The sequence below is a fragment of the Trichoderma breve genome (genome assembly GCF_028502605.1).
Source record: "Trichoderma breve strain T069 chromosome 7 map unlocalized scaffold00007, whole genome shotgun sequence".
Taxonomy (NCBI): domain Eukaryota; kingdom Fungi; phylum Ascomycota; class Sordariomycetes; order Hypocreales; family Hypocreaceae; genus Trichoderma; species Trichoderma breve.
Genome location: NW_026611593.1, coordinates 604777 through 624307, shown reverse-complemented (window position 1 = coordinate 624307; position 19531 = coordinate 604777). Strand labels below are relative to the sequence as shown.

The window sequence follows — 19531 nt, the reverse complement described above, 5'->3', positions numbered from 1 at the left end:
GTGAAACGAACAGCCTTGTTTTGGAGCTTTTTGGCGATCCGTTATATGCAACGTGGAGCCTTTTTGCTAGGACAGGCGAGAGGCGCCCCGAGAAGTGCATAGGCCCGCTTATATACCTCAACTCAACTGTCCCCTTGTTAACTTTGACGAGATGGAATGACGAGTCGTGTAAAGAGTAAATCAAGCCTTGATAGCTATGTATAATATATAGTTTTATTGAATGATAAACCATCTAAGGATGTCATGAGAGAAAAATAGTTAATCCCATGAAAACACCTTGTCTTCACCACTCAAATCTTCCCCCTTCCTCTTCCGTATCTCATTCACCAACTCAACAACCCTCTCCGCACATCCATACGACCCCTGATATCCCCATCCCGCATGTCCATAATTATGCACAATCGAAGTGCTCTCATCCAAAACCTCCTCCTCAATCCTCACCCCGTCCTTCCTCCACGGTCGCAATCCCACACCATGTCTAATAACGCTCAGCCCTTCAATGCCTTTTCCTCCAGCAAGTCCCGGCGCAGCTTCTACCGCCCTCTTCATGATGCGAACCGCAATGTTTGGGTCGGGCGCGGATTCCCAGTTACCGATGTCATACGTCCCGCCGAGAATCGTGCCTCCGCCCGCAGCGCGCTGCATGATGTATGTAATCTCCGTAGCGCTATCGTCAGTTCCCGACGTGGCGATCATAGGATGGTACTCGTTCCGCACGAGAACAATCTGCGCACGAGCAGGCGTCATGGTAGTATCCTCAACACCTCCAAGCTTGAGAGATCCCAAAGCAGTAGCATTGATGATGATGTTTGCCGGCTGGCCAGTGTGACTGAGCGACTTTGCCTCGCGAATGTCCGTCAAGACGACCCTTTTGAAGACGACGCCGTTCTTGAGGCACTGGCCGACGAGCCAGGAGAGATAGACGACGGTATTGATGCACACGCTCGTGAATTCGCATCCCGAATCGTGGCCTGGAATGACTTCTTCTTTGCTCAGTTCGCGGAAATCAGGGAGCACTGATTTGTACCAGGGGTCTGTCGAGAACAGATAGTCGGAAAGATGGTATCCAGGAGCTTCCGCATCCTTGACTCTTCTATAAACACGGGCCTCTTTAAGTGACCAACTATTAGCAATAAGTCTCAGATGCGCAGCATGATGGAGATTATTACTCTGAAAGTGAATTCCCGCTTCGGGGACTTCTTCCGTCAGGCGCTTCAGCTCTGGCCAAGTACGACGCTCCCATCTGCTATTCTCTTCACTGGCCATTCTATACGGGAATCAAGTTAATCCCCCAGGTCATACGAAAATAGAGCCAGAGCATGATTTAAGAGCACACTCACGGAAGCACGTTTGCTCCAGCCCAAGGTGAGGCATATTCAATATCATAATCACCGGGCATGTGCTTTGCAACCACAGTGACTTTGTTCGCCTTGCTCCTCGAAAGGAGAAGTGCTGAAGTGAGACCACTCACGCCGGCCCTGCATCAGAATGCCCTTGTTAATGTATGCAACGCAAGGAATAATACATGTAGGTAGTTGGAGCTTCAAGTCTCACCCTGCAACGACAATCACGTTCACCATTGTATCAAGAACAAAGCAATCAGTAAGGATGATTTCGAAGTGGCAATTCCATTCATGAGCAATCGTGAGCTCTGATATATCGCATCTCTCACGATAAAGAAGGTTCACATATCAGCGCATTCTGATAACGTTATGGAGTCGTCGAGCTGCGATTGCGGAGTCGGCGTGACTCCAGCGGATCGCTCCCCGCATTCAATCGAACCATGGCTATTTAGTCGCTTGCAAGACTTAGCATACAAGTTGGATAACTTTTACGTCAAGAATTGAAGAACAATTAGACAAATCCCCTACTATCGATTCCTCAGCGATAGAAGGACGTGGTTTTGAATGTGTATATAACGCAGCAAAACAACGTGAGCGAGGCTCGGACGTAGCCAGAATGGAATCCCGCGCGGGTAGCTGTCTTGGCGTGTAAGCAGACCTGCGAGGATATCAATCCCACGCCCCTTGCCGTCCGTTAGTGACTCTAAAAAAAGAGAGATAGAGATTCCATCGCCTCGAAAATTCGCAACTAGCCTCGAAAAATTCTTTTCGTTCCAGCTTTTCCGCGGCCAAGGATCTTGCCGGGATCAAGTTTGTTGGGTCTCACTCCCGGAACTTCTCTCCAGAATCCCGTCGTTGGGTCTCACTCCCGGAACCTCTCGCCAGACATCCGCCCTGATGCTAGAACAAAAGAAGCCTCAAGTCCCAAGCCTGCATAGATTAGTGAGCCAGATATCGCACTACCAACTTGCCGAGCACCGTAGACAATTGGCTTGGCAAAAGCCCAAAGATTTGTTCAGAGCACTTGTTGGTTCCCAAGCCAGTTGAACAGTGGCCAATTCACGCACAGATGACGTTGCTGCGGCGATAAGTTTGGTCATCCAATTTCACCATGGCGTTTTTTAATTTCAAAATAGCTGCCCTTCATTCGACAATTCAGCTCTGTGGCAATGCGAACACAGAAAAGCGAGAAAGGTACTGTAGCCTTCATTGGAATTGCCGGGTCATGGATTCTTTGCTCTGAACCAATGGAAAGAGTTGTGTCGTGAAGGGGGGGTAGGACAAGACCCCTTCAAGAAATCAGCCCGTTTCACAACGTAGTTGTCTGCTCACCAGAAGCTGTAGAGTTAATTACGTCTACGAAGCACAGCATCCATCCAAGTACTTGGCATAACCATTGATGCAGGTTAACACGCTTCTGCAAGAGGAGTCTGTCGGAATCAAGCTCGCCACCAAAGAAACGAGACCAAAAGGGGGGAGGTCTGGCTTGAATGATGAATCACCAATGCCTTCCACCCGTCTCATCTATGCTGCAGATGGGCCTTAGCTCAACTGCTGGTTGATGTGGCGCCATCGACACACACACACACAGTTGAGATTAAGTCGGGCCCTAATGAAATGTCCCATCCCGTCCACGTGGTCATCTATCATCCGCCCGGAGGGTTTCAAGACAGATTTTTTCTTATGTTTTCGTAAAGCACGTAGGGAGCTTGCAGATAAGATGCCACTCGCCTGAGACTGCCTCGTTGTTTGCTATTCACTGCCATCCCCATTAGTGCCAAGGATACCCAAAAGAGGCGAGGGACATTTCATCACCGCAGCTTGTACAACGTGCCCTGTACCTGCGTGCGCTGCGTTAATGACAAATGGAATGGGCCACGGCCATATCGGGATGCGTAGAGTGAGGTACTTGGGCAACGAGAGACGCATGTACCACCAGTCCAGTTGGCAAATCCTTGGGGCTAGGCAAATCTCCCGCCTGGCTGTTCACTGGTTGCACGACGTTGAGTTGACGGGGGCCGTTGCATTTGCGGCCACTCGCGGTGGCACTGGCCATCTGCCCGAACTACCGTAGCATAGCATCTCGTACTGGGCATGCTCGGCCCGGCCTTTCAAGGATTGGCGGAGAGTATCTTGGTTAGGTTGCTTGCATGATGCTTATCCGCAGCGGGCTTTGTACTTACCAGCGAAGGCTGCTCTAGTCGGATGCGGATTCGTACTGATTCCATGTTGCTGGCAAAGTTGAGAGGATTCTGGGCTTTGAAACCCCCCCGGAGCTCGAAGGAAGCGCGCGAAGAGGACGGCGCGTAGAAAGCACGGCAGGTCTTGTCACCCACCAGACATAGAGCAGGACACGGGCAGGGCATGTCCAACGTGTCGTGGCACAGCACGGAGCAATGCAATGGAAGGTCACAGTACCAATGCAGCGATGACTTGTCGCCTGCAAATTGTATTTTGGGCGAGGCTCCAAGGGCCAACATGGCCGTCGGGTAGAAGTACATGTGTGCTCTACCCAAGGAGGTAGATGATGTTCATTCAGCCAAATGTCGACTTGAGCACCCTGCAAGCGAGACGGATCAACATTCGAGAAGAGCAAACAGACGACACAAAGATGCCACTAGCAAGAGCTTGTAAGTTAAGCGTACATGGACTGCACTGGCAGCACTCGCTCAGCCTGCTTTGGCGAGCTCTCTTCCAAGGCCAGACTTGGCCACGATGACGTCGAGCTCTGGCTAGACCAAATCTCCAAGCTCAGAGATTGACTGTCGATGGGCTGGCTTGGGCTTGGGTTGCAAGGCTCGCGAGGTTTTATCAAGTCTGCGTGGCTGATCTGCTGGGGGTTGCCAGGCCATGACGCAAAGACCTCCAAGGGATCGAATCGCAGCAGGGAGCTACAGCGGCATCCCTGTCGAAAAAGGAAGCATGTCCTTAACACTGATAATGCCGGCGCCTGTGTGAAATCGTTGGACGGCACACTGTACGGCCACGGACGCCACGGACAACATCCTGGCCTCTGTAGCTGATGAACGGGCTCCTAGCGTGGGGCGCGCTGTCGCGGGTATATTCAATCGCTGGGCGACTCCGTTTGCCCAGACGGCGAGTACATGCAAGGTACAGAGGCAGGATGGTGGTCAGAATGGGATCGAAGACATGCTCATCTGGCACAATCGGCGCTTGCTTGCCTCTCCCGTTTTGCTATTGACTGTAATGCTCTTTACGTCTTCAGGTAGTCCTCGGGTAGTAGTCTCGGTATCGCAGGTATCAGCAGCCATCTGACGAATACGAAGTCTACTGCGGGGGCAATTCATGGTTCCTCAGTGATACGAAGGCACGCGCATGAGCAAGAGACAGACTGGGCATCTCGCAACATGTCTCCCATGCACGCACATGTAGTCATGCCGTAGCGCACACAAGAGCCACAATGGGCGCCTGGACGACGACGGAGATGCAGATGGATCGTTTTATCGTGGACTGGACAAAAGACCAACTGTTGTCGGCGGACCACCGGCTCTGCATGGGGACGGCCTTAAGAAAAGTCTGGGGCCTGCTCCATTGCGGCGTCGAGGTTTTGCTTGTACGAAGATAGTGCTCGCTGGACTCTTGGGTAGCTCATTTTGCATCAGCAAGTGGCATTCGGGTTTGACGCCCCCTGGTCAGTGGTTTAGAGTCGAGTGCTTTTTCTTCTTCCATCTTCCGTTCCCCCATGGCAGTCCGTGGAATCAGTCGGCGAGGGTCAGCCGAGTTGATTGATTAGTCGACGTCCATGTCGAGTGAGTGCGGCTTGCCTCAATACACGTACATGTACGAGTACCTACATACCTACATGCCCGTCTGTGCGGCGATGCATCGAGTCCCTGTCTGCTCAAATCAAGACCGTCTTAGTGATCGGGATGGCGTCGAGATCGGGCTATTGAGCGTTCTCCGTTACTGGCGACTCCACCCGGACGGTAGGTACCTGTTCGTCCAAACGTCAGTCAAGCCACCCAAGAATGGTGGATCCTGACTAGAGAAGAACATGTCTCACCTAGGGATCGGGAGAAGCAATGTCATGTCTCACAAGCGGAGCGAATGGCGGGACGAGGACCGCAGCAGACTCGTCACCTGTTTCGCTCGCTACAGTAGCTCTGGCTGCTGGGCCTGGACTATTGAAATCAGAGAGGACGGCACAGAGCAAATTGCAGCGGACGGCAGCAAATCTCAGCCATGGCTGTTCCGTGCACCACCATTGCCGCGCACGGGATCGTAAGGGTGTGCTGGAGGTGCTGAAGGGGCTGGGCCGGGAGATGGAGGCAAGGCAATATGAGGCAACATGAAGACGACATGAGACCTGCGCGGAACTCGGAGTAAGGAGCTGCCGTTTCCCCCGAAAGGACGTATGTACTCGTGTACTCTACGCGCAAGAGACAGCAGTACAGGTACCTACAAGACATGAATCACATCAATCACGGTACAGCATACAGTCGAGTAACAACCACATTCACCTCGCTGGAGCATGTGCTGTAGCATGTGCTGGAGCTGTAGCATGAAGTGACATCTCAACAAGACTTATTGATTCGAGAGCACCAGACACGAATTGTGGCTGCGCGGTGGCAAGCCGCAACGACGCTGGACTGGCAGAAAAAGTCCACGAGACTCGAGCCATCACACCTCCCGCAGACGATGCTAATAAGCGACTCGCTGTGAATGGTTCGAGCTGGGCCATCTGATTCCTTTTTTCAATTTCTGATGCATGCTAGTGGCAGAAAATACTCGATTTTGCCAGAGCCATTGGCAAACCAAGGCCGGGCATGACCGGGCCTGTTATTAGCCACTCACTTTGGCCACTGCAAGTACCTGTACCGGCTCCTGCAGACAGGAATCGGCCGCAACATTGGCTGCTGGGATGTATCGGGACTTGAGTTGACGCGTCCCGGGTACGACAGCACGGCGCAGCAGAGCACAGCAAAGAGCCAAGCAAGGCCACGACACGCACGGCCAACGGAGCTATCAATATCTATCAATGTTTTATTGGCACATGGACGCTGCCTGATGGTGCTGTTGGTTTTACAACTCATTGGCGTACGCAAGCATTAAGTCCAGGCATTGAGGCTGTCAATGGGCAGCCCGGCAACTGCGTGTAAGCTCTATTCTAGTAGCCCGGCCGCTGTCAGAAGTCGTTCAGCCACGGACAAGCAAGATGGCGCGGGTAGGGCAGAGACTGGCGGTCCGCCCGCACTGTAAACTGGCCCCTCTACCCCTCTGAGCCCTTGTTTCTCGAGGCTCTAGGGGAATTGAGGGGGGGATACGGAGTCAGGGCCTGGTCCGGTCCTATTCAACGAGCAGCAGGGGACATGTCTGATGCTTTTTTCCTGCTCTGCAGACTGCAGTTGACCGACCCCCTGCCACCCCGCCGCGCAGTGTTTTCTCTTTTTGCAATATGCAGTTTTCTCTTTCTATCTTGTCCCTGTCCCACTCGGGATACGATGCGCTACTTCTGGCTGTTGGCACATGAGCATCCGGACACTTCTTGTTGGTGCCGGCACAGAGCCCGGAAGTTGTGTGTACTTGGTACATGTACTTGGGCTTGTCGTGGCCCAGGGGCTTGGGCAGGCCGAGCACAAGTCCCGCTTCCCTGGGACCCCCAAGCCCCGGTACTTCGTACAAGGTGCGGGCAACGGAGCAAACGAACTGAAAAATTGCTTGACTAGAAGAATACGGGACGGAGAAACCAGCCGAATAAAGACAAATAGAAAATGATATCGTAGCATCACTCTCGTATGCATCTCGACTCGAGTAATATTTCAGAACTAGCCGCCGCTTCCCAGCACGTGCAGCGCAGATGCAGAGGGACATGCTCCTACATGTATACACGGACCAAAGACGACTACGGGTACTTGTACGTGCGTACGACGGCGACGGTACATGTCGTGCAGTGCATGAAGCAGTGCCTTAGTGAGCTCGTGGCTTGGTATCGCTTCGCTGTGATTGCTGGGCTGCATGTACTTGTACCGCCGGCGCAGCAGCAATACAGTCGAGGCCAATTCTCCGCCAGTCATTGCCGACTTGGCGCTGCAGACAGCGTGTACATGTACTTGTTTGCCAAAGGTGCGTACGAGTACCTATTCCAGGCACTGTAAAACAAAGGATGACTGCCACAGAATGACATGAATCAAATCAGTGTAGGAATCAATGCCAGGCACCTACAGATGGACGCCCAAAACCACATAAATCCACTTAGCCCAGCAAACGGGAGTTTCCACCATTTGATCTATTCTTATGTATGCACTCGTACTAGCAGCCTCTGCCGACTTGCCCAACTGGGACTAACCCGCTCGTCTCCGAATTTTCTCCCACGCAGGCCCCGTTGGCGCTAAACCTGGCAAGCCTGGCCCCGGCAGCACCAGCGCACAGGGCACCTGGTGCCACTCAACCCCCCAAGTGCCACTCAAGTGCCCCGTACCTTGGCAGCAACTGCAGCGGCGTAGCACCGCAAAGTAGCGCTACGGCACAGTACAAGAATAGCGGCATGTACCTGTACGAGTACCTGTACCAGGCTCGCAGGACCCCCTCTAGCGGCCGGATCAGCGCCCACAGGGCCCCTCTGCAAGTGCCCATCGCTGCACCCTCTATCCGCTAAATTACGTCGCTGCCTCCTCCCTGTTTTCTTCCCACTTGAACCCTACCGCTTCACATCTTTTCTTTTTTTTCGGAGGGCCCTTTTGATTCCTTCTTCTGCAATGCGAGACCAATCAATAGTCTGACATTTACACTCTAGAATCACCCAATCGTTTATTCTTACTCACCCTCGTTTCTTCCTTCGTTTCTTTTTGTCTCCCCAAAGCTGCTTGCTTGCTCGTCTGGACTTGCATTTGCATTTGAGGCCTCTTTCTTACATGCCTTGCTGGGGCGGAACTGGCACTCATTCCAATTCCACATCGCATTGTCGAATGGCACAAACAAACCCCGGCCTGTCCGCTTCACAAATTGCAACCGCCTGATTTTGTCGACGCGCCTCGTGGCATGTGTTTCGCATCTGGACCCCTTTGTGCTTTATGCGTGTCTGCCGGTTCAAAAGACTTAAACGACCATCATGCTGCTTCACGCCTCACTTGATCTAGTCATATCGATTCAGCACACCCAGACTCAGACGACTCGCAAGTAAACCAAGGGGGCTTTGCACCCTCGAGGTGAAGCAACCACCACAATGGCTCTGTGGCCTTTTCGCAACAGAGGCGACAAGCGCTCTGCGGCAGAAACCGTTTCTGCTCGCAATGCGGCAAAGTCGGCTCCTGCGAGGCCCAGCCAAGATGCGCCGAGATTTAGCTTCTCGCCTGAGCGTCAAGATGCAATCCATGTCGACCGACCCCAAGACTTGACGGGAGGAAATGCGAATGCGCCCAATCCCATCTGGCAGAACCGCGCACCAACCTTACACCACAAACGAAGCGGAAATCAACCTTCAAGGAGGAAGAGCAGCAAACGAAAGAGACAAGACCATAACCGAGAAGCAGAGATTAAAGCCATGAGTGCCTTTACGCCGGCACGAGCAACCACCGATACCTTTGCCACCACTCGCAGCGCAAAACATGATAATAAACGGGCAAAGACTCTGCCGGCCAGGCCACCCGTCAGGGCGCCTTGGGATAGCCCAACTTCTGACACCTCGCTACCTATCCCCATCTCGGTCGATTCCCGCCTGTCCATTGATTCCAACTATTCATCATATCGAGTATCTGCCCTGGATTCTCTCGCACCTAGACCAACACTGCGATATCAAGGAAGCGCTCGATTGCTCCCGTCCCGTGCCTCCGGACCTGCGCGATCGGGCTCTCAGAAGAAGAGACTCGCCGCTCTTGACGAAGAGACGCTCAGGGCGCACAAGCGCATTGATGATCTGGCCGACGATTTTGATGCTGGTGAATTACGAGAGCTCATGGAAAGGGATGCTAGGAGACGAGAACGGAACAGGCAGCGTGAGCGAGACAGGACCGAGAAGAAACTGGCACGAAAGGCCGAGAAGCAAAAGAGAGAAGAAGAAACTGCCAGGGAGAGGGGAACTCCTTCGCCCGAGAATCTTGAGCGAGGCGTCATGGGCCGAGAAGTTGGCCTCGGCATCGATCCACCATCGACCGTAGTGACATCATCCAAGCAGCGGGCTTCTCCAGAGCCAATGTCTGACATCGAGGAGTATTCCAAGAAGCCTTCCAAGGACCAGGCGGAACCCCTGGGGACATTCCACAGGGTAGACACTGCGCCTCGCGAGGCTGAGCCCGCGCCAGCTCCCGAAAGATTCCCGCCGCTTCCTCGCAAGTCAGATGAGCGTCTCCCAGCAGTGCCACCCACCCTTATTAAGCTGGAGGGCAACATGCTACCCAAGACGTCCACTTCAGGGTCGACATTTGATTCTGACAAGGAAAAGACGTCTCTGGCAATGGACGATGATGCCACCACACGAAAAGGATCTGAGACCAGCAGCAAGACTAACCGCATATCGTTCTCTACCTTGCTTAGGTGGGGGAGAAGTCGCCGCAACTCTGGCGGTCCGTCTTCCTTCTCAAACACCTCGCGCGAAGAAATGTCCATGGCTGCACAGGCTGTAGCGGCGGCACATGCCCAAGCGCAGGCCAGAAACCTCGAGTCGCCTGTCTCATCACTTTCCGGCAACTATCTATCATCGAAGCCAGGTGTTGGTCCGCCTAAGCGAATGAAATCCCGCTTCCGGGAGGATCTTCCAGAACTTCCGATATCACCACCTGGATCCCGTCTACAATCACCTGAAGCAGACGCCTCTCACCCCAGCGTTTCTGCATACAAATCTACCGCCGGTTCGGAACCGATAACTATTCACCACCCAATTTTGCGAGACGATACTCCAACTTCTGGCCATCGTTCAATTGACATTCCCCAATCACGGGCCTCAAGAGACAAGATGTATGGCAGCCACTCCGCTGAGCCCCATCTTTCCATGTCTCTAGCATCTGTCGACTCAGAAGGGTCCTGGCTCTCAGGGAGAGTCGGTAGCCAGAGGAGCCAACGGATGTCGTCTGTACGCGATAGGATTCGATCCCGACAACAAGACCGAGATGCCAGACCAGACTCTCCCTCGAACAGCACGCACGAGGATCTCGAGATTACTGAGGACGATTACATGTCACGCTTGAGCCCCGATCCAACCGCTCTAACATTCAACTCTCGTCTATCAGGCGAGGGTCGCCCGAGTAGTGATGGAGAAGAGCTGAGGGATGAAGGCGAGGTTAGGTGGGGTGCCGTTGGCGCTCAGCCGCAGTTTGTCTCGCACACGAATAATCGTGATACCATTCGCAGCCGCGAAGGTCTGCTTAACATCGACTCAGGAGACGAGGAAGACCTCGATGCTCCCATTTCTCCCATTTCTCCAATTACCCCGAGCATTGAGGAGAAGGTTGATCTACAGCGCGCCACAAGCGTACGGATGGATCCTGGCCATGCTCGAAACTTTAGCGCTGGAAGCGCGAAGCTGCTAGAGATACACCCTCGAGCATCTGCGGATGGCAAGAGGCTGAGCCAAGAGAGGTCGAATGGTGTGTAAGCTGATGCTCTATTGATGCTAATGATTTCAACAGTCGAAAGAGTTCCCCGAATCTGAAAGAATACAAAAAGAAAAAAAAAGAGAAAAAGAAAGAAAAGCAAAAGAGGGGCACTATTTGATGGCTTCAGTCTATATCCAGAACCACAATGGTGCACCGTTGATGAATCTCCTTTGTACCACTTTACAGCTGACCCGAGTCGCTCTTTTTCTACTTTCACTCCTTAGATGATGACCGAAAACCGATAAAACGACATAAAAACGCAGAAATTCCACACAAACAAGACAAAAAAACACGTATATACCGCTAAAATGGGGAACTCTTTCTGACTCTGGAACCATCGACATCCGATATTGCACATCAAACCACCTTTGGACCTTTTTGCTTCTTGGCAGACGTCTCGTTGTACATTACAACCTTTGACGACACTATGACCGGCGTTGGGCTGCGTTTTTGCTTTTTATTTATTCCCAAGTACTTCTTTTTTTACAGGCACATATACCAGATTTGATACCCACTCTGTCGAAGGGGTCTATTTTTTCCCGACTCTTTCGCAGCTCGTCTTGTGTTTCAGGGGGAGGGCTGCATTGGTTCCGGAAAGTTTTGGGTATCCGGGACTTGAAAAGTGATGAGCATTTACAAAAACAAAATGGGACGGTTCTTTTCTTTATTGGAAGCTGATTTCTACTTTCTGACTGCTTCTTTTATGGGGGGCTGGTTGTGACTTATGCGCAATCGATTCTCTCGGCTGCATTGGGAAGGGAGGAATTAGGTTTCGGATTTGAATGAGCTGTTGGGATATTTTGAAAAATAAAAACAGATTGACAAAAAAAAAATTACTGGGAAAAGAAAACTTTATAGAGGCTTCATTCTGCAGGCAGGTTGATACTATGGATCAAATTCGTGCCATTTTTAATTGCTATTTTTTTGGGTAGTCATATTGGAGGAGGAGAGATTTGTATATAGGATGCCACTTTGTTGAGCATTTGGCAGCGAGCGGGGGATGAAGCAGCCGGTGGAACAATATATGATTGCGCTTGAAGATTTTGGTTGTCCCCTTTTTGTCTCTTGTGATATTTCATTATTCTTCCTTGTAGATTTAACAGCTTCATTCGAGAATACTGCTTGCCAAGAGATTTCGGTGCTAGCAACAATGTTATGTTGTTGGACAAACTCGTTTACAAGGTTTTAATAAGTCTGAGAATTCCCGTTGACACAATCAAGCCATTGCATTCTTCTGTGCCAAAGCCTTGCCCCATTGTAGTGAAAAGAGAATCCCACACTTGCCGAAAGATCACTGCCACGTCTGAGAATGACACGGTTAAAATGGAGGGGCCTAATCACGTTGACTTGGCTCTGATCCAAGGCTTAATACAGCATGGATCTTTTTCAGGAGAGAAGCGTCGTCTGCTTGAGTGTAACTTAAACTCCCATCTCAACCTTCCAGCTCTAATACTGGGTTTTCTTCGGGGTGTTGGGAACTCTCTCAAGCAGAGGACAGAAAAACCGACACCGAGAAGATTTCGAACACCTACGAGTTGAACTATACACCTATAAAAGGAGTAGCTGCTATATTTACATTTCCTAAGTAACTACTACTATATCTATATTTCACTATTATATCTATATTTATATAGTAACTGCTATTATATTTATATATTTCTAATAACTGCTACTATATTTATATAAGAAAGTTCAGGTGCTGGCTGAATAGGCGTTCTACGATGCCCTGCGATAGGCGCCTCACACTCGCAGATTGATCGATGCCGCGTCCTAAGATGGCTTTACGAAAGGAGGTGGGCCAAAAAAACGAAGGATGCAGGGGTAATCTCTAGTAGAGTTCGCCATGACAATGCAGTGGCGAGATCTAGCCATCCATTTCGTTACTCGATAATCTGGTGGCAGCCACAGCACCCTTTTCCCATTCCAAGTTATCCATGATTTGTCAAGACTAACGCCATAGCCTTCGACGATGGAGTCGTAGTCATATGCACTCCGAGTGCCAGTCAAATTCTTCGCCTGGGCGATGAGATTGTCCAGAGCTATTCGGCCAAGTTGCAAGAGAACATGTGTATCCGAGGACTCCATGTCGAAACACGGATCGAAATATCGGCAACAGATTTTGATCCTAGTTTTTTCTCCTCCCTTTGTCAAAATCCACATCCCGTGACGGGCACGCTCCGTAAAAAGCACTGTGTTTCCGTCATTGGATATGACAATTGACTCATGTCCATCCGACATCAAGCTACACGATCCACAAAGGATAATGCCGTTGTATATATTAATATCAGCGTTTATCGCCCACAATTTCTCATTAGTCTCCACATCCCATATAGTAAAACTGTACGTCGTGGATTCAGAGACATAGCGTATGTATTTTGCAGAGGCAAGATACTCCGCGGAAACAAGATACTTTGCGTTCTTAGAAAGAGCCAGAAGATGCATGTTTTCGAGCCCCTTCTCATAAGTCATAGAATGAGAAATCTCTTCGGCCTTGTTCAGATTCCATAACAACATCTCGTCTCCCGCTTCCGATTCTGACGCGAAAAAGTTTTCCCCAAAAGAAAACGCTATTCCATTCACCCGACCTTTGGCTAGGGAGGTGGGAAAAGTGTGTATCAAGCTGTCAGATGCAATGTCCCACTTCTGCAAGCCGTCAATTTTAGAGTACGTGTAAATAGACTTGGCATCTTGTGAAAATTGCAACTTGGAAATGTGGTGAGTGTTAACCTTGTCGAACGCCTGAACGGTATTACCGGTTCTCGTGTCCCAGATTGCGACGTATCTATCAGGAGTAGCCAGGAGTTTGAAGTCTGGTGAAAATGCGATCAAGACTCTCGCACGCCCAGTCTGGCTTGATGAAGGCTGATCATTGTCATTGAAGTCCCAATAAGTATGTTTAGTTAAATCATATAATTCAATGTCGTCGGAGAATGCCACGGCCAAAGTTTGTCCGTCATCGGACCACGTAATTCCCGTTATGTCCTTGTGACCAATACGAAGTTCATGTTGTTTTATGCCAGTGGCTATCTCCCAAGTGAGAATGTTATGGTGGGAGAAACCGTTGCTATCCTTGCCGTAACGAGTCTCAGCAATGAGCCTGGAGTCTTTGGAAAACTCGACAATTTCAACTTCCCATGAACTTTCTGTCCTGACATTCAGTATCTTTTCTTCAGTATGCAAATCCCAAACTTCAAACCCTTCCCCAACAGGAAAAGCTATCAACTTAGAATCGCCTGAAAGACTGGGCAGTCCTCGTATGGTGCCATCATGATTGTCAAGTCCCAATTTCTCCTTGCCTGAAGGCACTTCCCAGATGCACGTAGTGTATCCTGTTGTAACGGCCAAAACACTGGAATCGTTGGACCACCTCAATAGGTTCCTGGAATGGCCCACAACTGTAAATGGGAGCTGCAGTTTTGTCCCATCACTCATATGGTATATATGAACTATGCAGTCCTCATCCAGCGCGAAACCCTTACACGATGCCATAAACTTCCCGTTGTTGGAAACTGAATAAGCCCATTCTTCGTTAAAACCACGAATTCTGGCATTCTGTATCAAGACTCCAGAATTCGCATCCCAACAATAATATCGATCACCTGCAATTGTCAACACGCGGTTCAAATCGCTCGAAAATACTGCGTGTTGTACATCTTCCGCGTGGTTGAGTACGTGAGCTTGCCTCCCTGTAGCCATATCCCAAATTTGGACATTCTTAGAAGAGGAACATAGAACCAAGAGATTCGTACCGCTAGAGCACATTACTTCCGGTTCTATGTTGGCGATTATCTGTAGGCGCGGGCTCCAGTGACTCTCCTTCACTGAATTGCGTATATGTTTTACCCAAGACAATTTGGGATTGAAACGGGTAACCATTAAACTTTGAGCAGGACTGAACAGAAGTGGGGAGGAGTATATCTGCATCGGGGCAGCCTCCATAATCTGGGTGTTATATTGCATAAATCGACTCGCATCGTATATTGATTTTTGAAGCTCCTCTGCTGCGGAGCGTTTCTGCTGTAGTTAGTTGTGTATACCGCTTCATGAGATAAAGAATACGCGGCTTACCTTCAACAATTCGTTGAGCCTCTGGACATAAGTTATGTTGGTAGATAAATTTCGTGTCAAAGCCAGCACCTCTAGCCAGTGGAGAGTGTGCCCCTTCAAAAACAGCAAGACTTCTTCCTCAACGATCAGAAGACTTTGGCTGTTTGTTACATCGTATATTTCGCACAAATGACCCATCCAACTAGTGCAAGAATAGAGACAGTGTTCCAGAGGATTGGGATCTGGCGGGCTCACATCTTCAAGAAGAATTCCAGGATGCTCTAGTCCATAAATATTCTCCCGCAGCGAATGAACCATAGAGTCCAATGAGTTTAAAACCATGTTATACTTGATCTTCCCCATTCCGTCCCGGAAATTGACGGATTGCGAGGAGAGGTCGCTGGCTAGATATTCTTTTGCAGACTGGTGGACAAAGTAAATGTGGTTTTCTCGGACTGTTAAAAATGAACCACAATCCTTTATCAACATGTTTAACTGAGGTAGTCTCTTCAGATTGCTCTGGAATCCTGCGAGGGTTGAGAGCTCATTGAGATGTAGAGGCCGGTATGCCGATGTTGCGATAGCCAGTATAGTTCGGCATAACTCTGGCCCTTTCCCTTTCAATTGAGAGATTCTCGCTAGCATGACGGTGTAGAGCTTAGTTAGGTCTTCAGGCATCTCATTAAGGATTGCCATTGCATCTGATGTATCGTCGTAATAAGCACTGCTTTGGGAATTCAACCTTTCGAAGACAATTGCAACCCAGAGAAATGTGCCGTTGGCTTTATCTCGCATTTGACGACAGACTTCCTCTTTCAGATTATCGTCATGCTTTAGAAGGGATATTTGTGACGCCTTATAGGAGATGTATGCATCCACAGCGCTTGAGACGAGAGTAGCATTTACCTCGAGGCTGAGATTCATTCCTTCACTTAGCCTTTCCTCAATTTCAGGCCAGTTGCGGCTTGATACGGCCCACTTGGCTTTTGATGAGGTTGCCACGTCCCGAATAAGATGTAAGAGTTCCGTCCGACCTGTGATACACTCATCGAGGGCATCGATAATGATGTACACTGGTGGCAATTCCTCGTCCCTCAGCATATTGCTGAAAATTTCAGACAATGTGTACCAAGAATTTCCCTCATCAAAGAGGCTTTTCCCAGCGGTATCGTATGACTTCCTGATGTATGATATTAAAGAAGGTTGCTGATCTGCTAAAAGCCATATAAGACCACGTAGAACTGCTATGTGATTGTTGACGCTCGGTATTGTAGCCTGACAGAAAAAGAATGTGACTAGACTCGGGTTTGCCTGTTGCATCAACTCTTGGGCGAGGCCGCATAGGAGCATAGTTTTCCCTTTCCCAGGATCACCTCTTAGCCAAAGCAGACGGTTATCATCACTGCTGCGCCAAGTCTGGAACTGCGGGTTTTCAAGAATCCAGCGGTATGATTCCTGCAATAAGCCTCCTTTGGTGTTTTCAATGCGGGTCCTGTCAGCACGAGGATCTGTGATTCGTAAATCTCTAAGGCACTGTTGATCTTCTTGAGTCCTTTGATAGGTTTCTTGTGCCTTTGTGTGATGAGCTATAGCTCTGAGATGCGATTCCGATTCAAGGTTCAAGAATGCGCCGATTTTGTTACGAAGAGAAGTGTCGTCGATTTGAATAGACTTCAGACCGCTATCCCAATTGTCCAGCTCGACAAGGTCTCGTAAGAAAACGAACCCACGGTTCCGGTAATAGTTACAAATGCTTTTCATCTGAAATTGCAGAAGCTTTTTGTAAAAGCTGATGAATGCCTTTTGCAACTCGTTTTGTACTCCTATAAAGGAATGGTCGCTTGAGCTGTTATTAAAAAGCAATGATGCTTGTTCCCAGTACCACTTTATCGTAATTCCAATGTACTCAATACCCGTTTGATTAGCTTCCGTTTGCGATATAGGATTGGCTAAGATCTTTTCCTGAGAGTTAGTTCAACGATATATATGATCGGCTGCCATAACTAGGTTTCCTTACCGAGAGTGAAATATATACTATAACCCAAGGAAGAGCAGCTTGTGGCATGTCCTTAATTGCGTCGCTCACTAACTTTTTAGTAGTGTTGACTACCTGCATAACTGGGCTTATGCTATTCTTGATACTGGCCTCTCGAAATGTTTTGTTCAGGCCATTATCGATTAACTGGTGCATCTGCGCTCTTCTCACTAGCACATTGTTCTCAATAGTATTCTTCACGCTAGAAGGCTCTTGAGAGATAGTAGGCTCTTGAGAGATAGTAGGCTCTTGAGAGATAGTAGGCTCTTGAGAGACAGCAGGTTCCATAGAGACAGCACTCTGATTCAGATTTAAAGACGAGATCTTTAAAGATAAGATCTTCTCATACGCCTGCACCAGCTTCGGTTCATCGGCTTTGAGTGCATCATAAGCGCTGTTCCAGATACTCTCGGAGGGGTTAACGGGAGCTTTCGCTACTTCGGACTCTACGGTCGATGAGGCATCGGCTTTGCCATTCGAAGTGGAGGAGGCATCAGCTTTGGTGCCGGAAGTTTTGGTGCCGGAAGCTGTGCTGATGGAGGTGCTCGCGACGGTGCCCTGTTTCGAAGAGCTGCCCTGTTTCGAAGAGCTGCCCTGTTTCGAAGAGCTGCCCTGTTTCGAAGAGCTGCCCTGTTTCGAAGAGCTGCCCTGTTTCGAAGAGCTGCCCTTGCCACCCAATATCTTTCGTAATTTACGCATGGATGATAGTATATAATATTGATGTAAAGAACAGGAAGAGTCCTGGAGATGCACACAAGGCAGCCGAACATGATGCGGAGTGTTTTTAAGCGCCGGGCTCAGCCAATAACACCCTGCATCGAGTATGCCTCAAATAGACCATTTTGGTGGAACAAATTATACGCATGTTGGTCCCATAAAGGAATCGGCAAGGTTGTTGACAAGGGTATAGAACAGGGGGTTGAACGGAACTCGAAATACTACCATACGAGTATTGTGCATACTCCGTACATTTGGGGAAAATATGTACAACACAAATGAGATATAATAGCAGTTACTGTAGAAATATAGACATAGTAGCAGTTACTAAAGAAATATAGATATAGTAGTAGCTACTAGGGAAATGTAGATATAGTATTAGTTATTAGGGAAATGTAGAAATAGCAGGTTTTTCTGTCACCCGCTTGGCCGAATAGCTTAAGAGCTCGAAAGTACCTGGGGGTTTTCACTCAAAGTACATGGATGGAGGCCTGAAAAAAAAGGCCGTCAAGCGGATAAGAGCATCGCTGCGCCACTATGAGCACTGAATATGGCAAATGCCGACGATTTAATCCTCAATCGTAAGCATATTATACAAATCCCAGGACATCGTAAGGCATAATACAGTTTTGTCAAAGACAGTCCTGCTCTACCTAGCAGTTGAAGTTGCTTAGCGCGGGCCATATTTTAGTGACGAATTTAAACGGCGTTAGCACTGTATCGATAATCGGAGCACGAGCGCGCTGGCTTACCTCATATTTTGTCCCCAGAATATTTACTCATCATCCAAATCGCCACTACCAACAAACCTCATTCTTATAAATCACCTTTCATCCGCATTCACTCAATCGCAATTCATTGTACCACCCAGAAGTCTCACGAGAAATCCAATCGACAAACATGCTGTCAGCACGAATGTTCCGCCCGGCCTCGTCCATCGCCCGACAAGGCGTCGCATCTCAACGACTCTTCCACGCCAGCCGCCCTGCTTTGGCCGTACACTACGTCAAGACGTGAGCTGCATCTCTTACTAAATCCTCATCAAAGTAACAAGCCCATTTTCTAACCAATGACCCAAGTGCCGAGGAATTCAAAAAGGTCGTAAAAGAGCAGGACAAAGTCATTGTAGATTGCTTCGCAACATGGTGCGGACCGTGCAAAGCCATCGCTCCCATCCTGGAAAAGTGCGTCCACCAAGCACAAAATGCTCATTGACTCGAAAAATTCATACTAATAGAGTCAATTACAGAGCCTCTGAAGAAGTAGAATTCAAGGACAAGGTCCATTTTGTCAAATTCGACGTGGATGAGCTGCCCGAGCTGAGCCAAGAGCTGGGAATCCGCGCCATGCCGACGTTCCTCTTCTACAAGAACGGTAACAAGGTGGATGAGATGATCGGAGCGAACCCGCCTGTTTTGCTGCAAACACTGAGGAAGCACAATGCCTAAAATGGGGTATAGAAGGAAAAGACTTGGTAGCTGGATCGTGAGTGTAAGATATAGTATATATCATGTTAGATGTGGTAGACAACCGGATGCTGCGACAACCTAGTAGCTTTATTTCTAGCACAGGGTACTATAACTAAGAAGAATGTGACGACCCCTACTCACAGATTCGTGTAGCTGGAATAATCTCTTCAACTCTCACAACGCTTCTGCTTTACATATATAGCATTCTCCGACAGCAATATGCCAGTGGGTCTTCCTCTTGAATAGGCAAATGTTCCCTTGGATTTCAGCCTTCAAGACATTGACCATGCTTTTCCAAAGGGTAAAATCAGATTATTGAGGCGTTCTTTTATGCCAGTTATCCTTTACGGTGACTAGTAGCCTGTAGCTTCG

General features: G+C 49.3%; 4 protein-coding genes across 4 annotated transcripts; 2 read left to right on the top strand and 2 right to left on the bottom strand.

Moving 5' to 3' along the window:
• Positions 1-258: 258 nt before the first annotated feature.
• Positions 259-1580, bottom strand: T069G_10383 (FAD dependent oxidoreductase domain-containing protein; the record flags this gene model as incomplete). The annotated part of the gene is made up of 4 exons (XM_056177593.1): positions 259-1109; positions 1170-1267; positions 1341-1478; positions 1555-1580. The coding sequence occupies 4 exons, from the start codon at positions 1578-1580 to the stop codon at positions 259-261; spliced, it is 1113 nt and encodes a 370-aa protein (XP_056023883.1).
• A 6946-nt stretch (positions 1581-8526) lies between these two features.
• Positions 8527-10890, top strand: T069G_10382 (uncharacterized protein; the record flags this gene model as incomplete). The annotated part of the gene is made up of 2 exons (XM_056177592.1): positions 8527-10339; positions 10400-10890. The coding sequence occupies 2 exons, from the start codon at positions 8527-8529 to the stop codon at positions 10888-10890; spliced, it is 2304 nt and encodes a 767-aa protein (XP_056023882.1).
• Positions 10891-12661: 1771 nt separating this feature from the next.
• T069G_10381 (NACHT domain-containing protein) lies at positions 12662-17672 on the bottom strand (the record flags this gene model as incomplete). The annotated part of the gene is made up of 8 exons (XM_056177591.1): positions 12662-13133; positions 13194-13229; positions 13302-14124; positions 14188-14286; positions 14371-14712; positions 14773-14905; positions 14960-16900; positions 16956-17672. The coding sequence occupies 8 exons, from the start codon at positions 17670-17672 to the stop codon at positions 12662-12664; spliced, it is 4563 nt and encodes a 1520-aa protein (XP_056023881.1).
• A 918-nt stretch (positions 17673-18590) lies between these two features.
• Positions 18591-19138, top strand: T069G_10380 (thioredoxin domain-containing protein; the record flags this gene model as incomplete). Its single annotated transcript, XM_056177590.1, has 3 exons — positions 18591-18703; positions 18770-18874; positions 18940-19138. The coding sequence occupies 3 exons, from the start codon at positions 18591-18593 to the stop codon at positions 19136-19138; spliced, it is 417 nt and encodes a 138-aa protein (XP_056023880.1).
• Between the last annotated feature and the right edge of the window lie 393 nt (positions 19139-19531).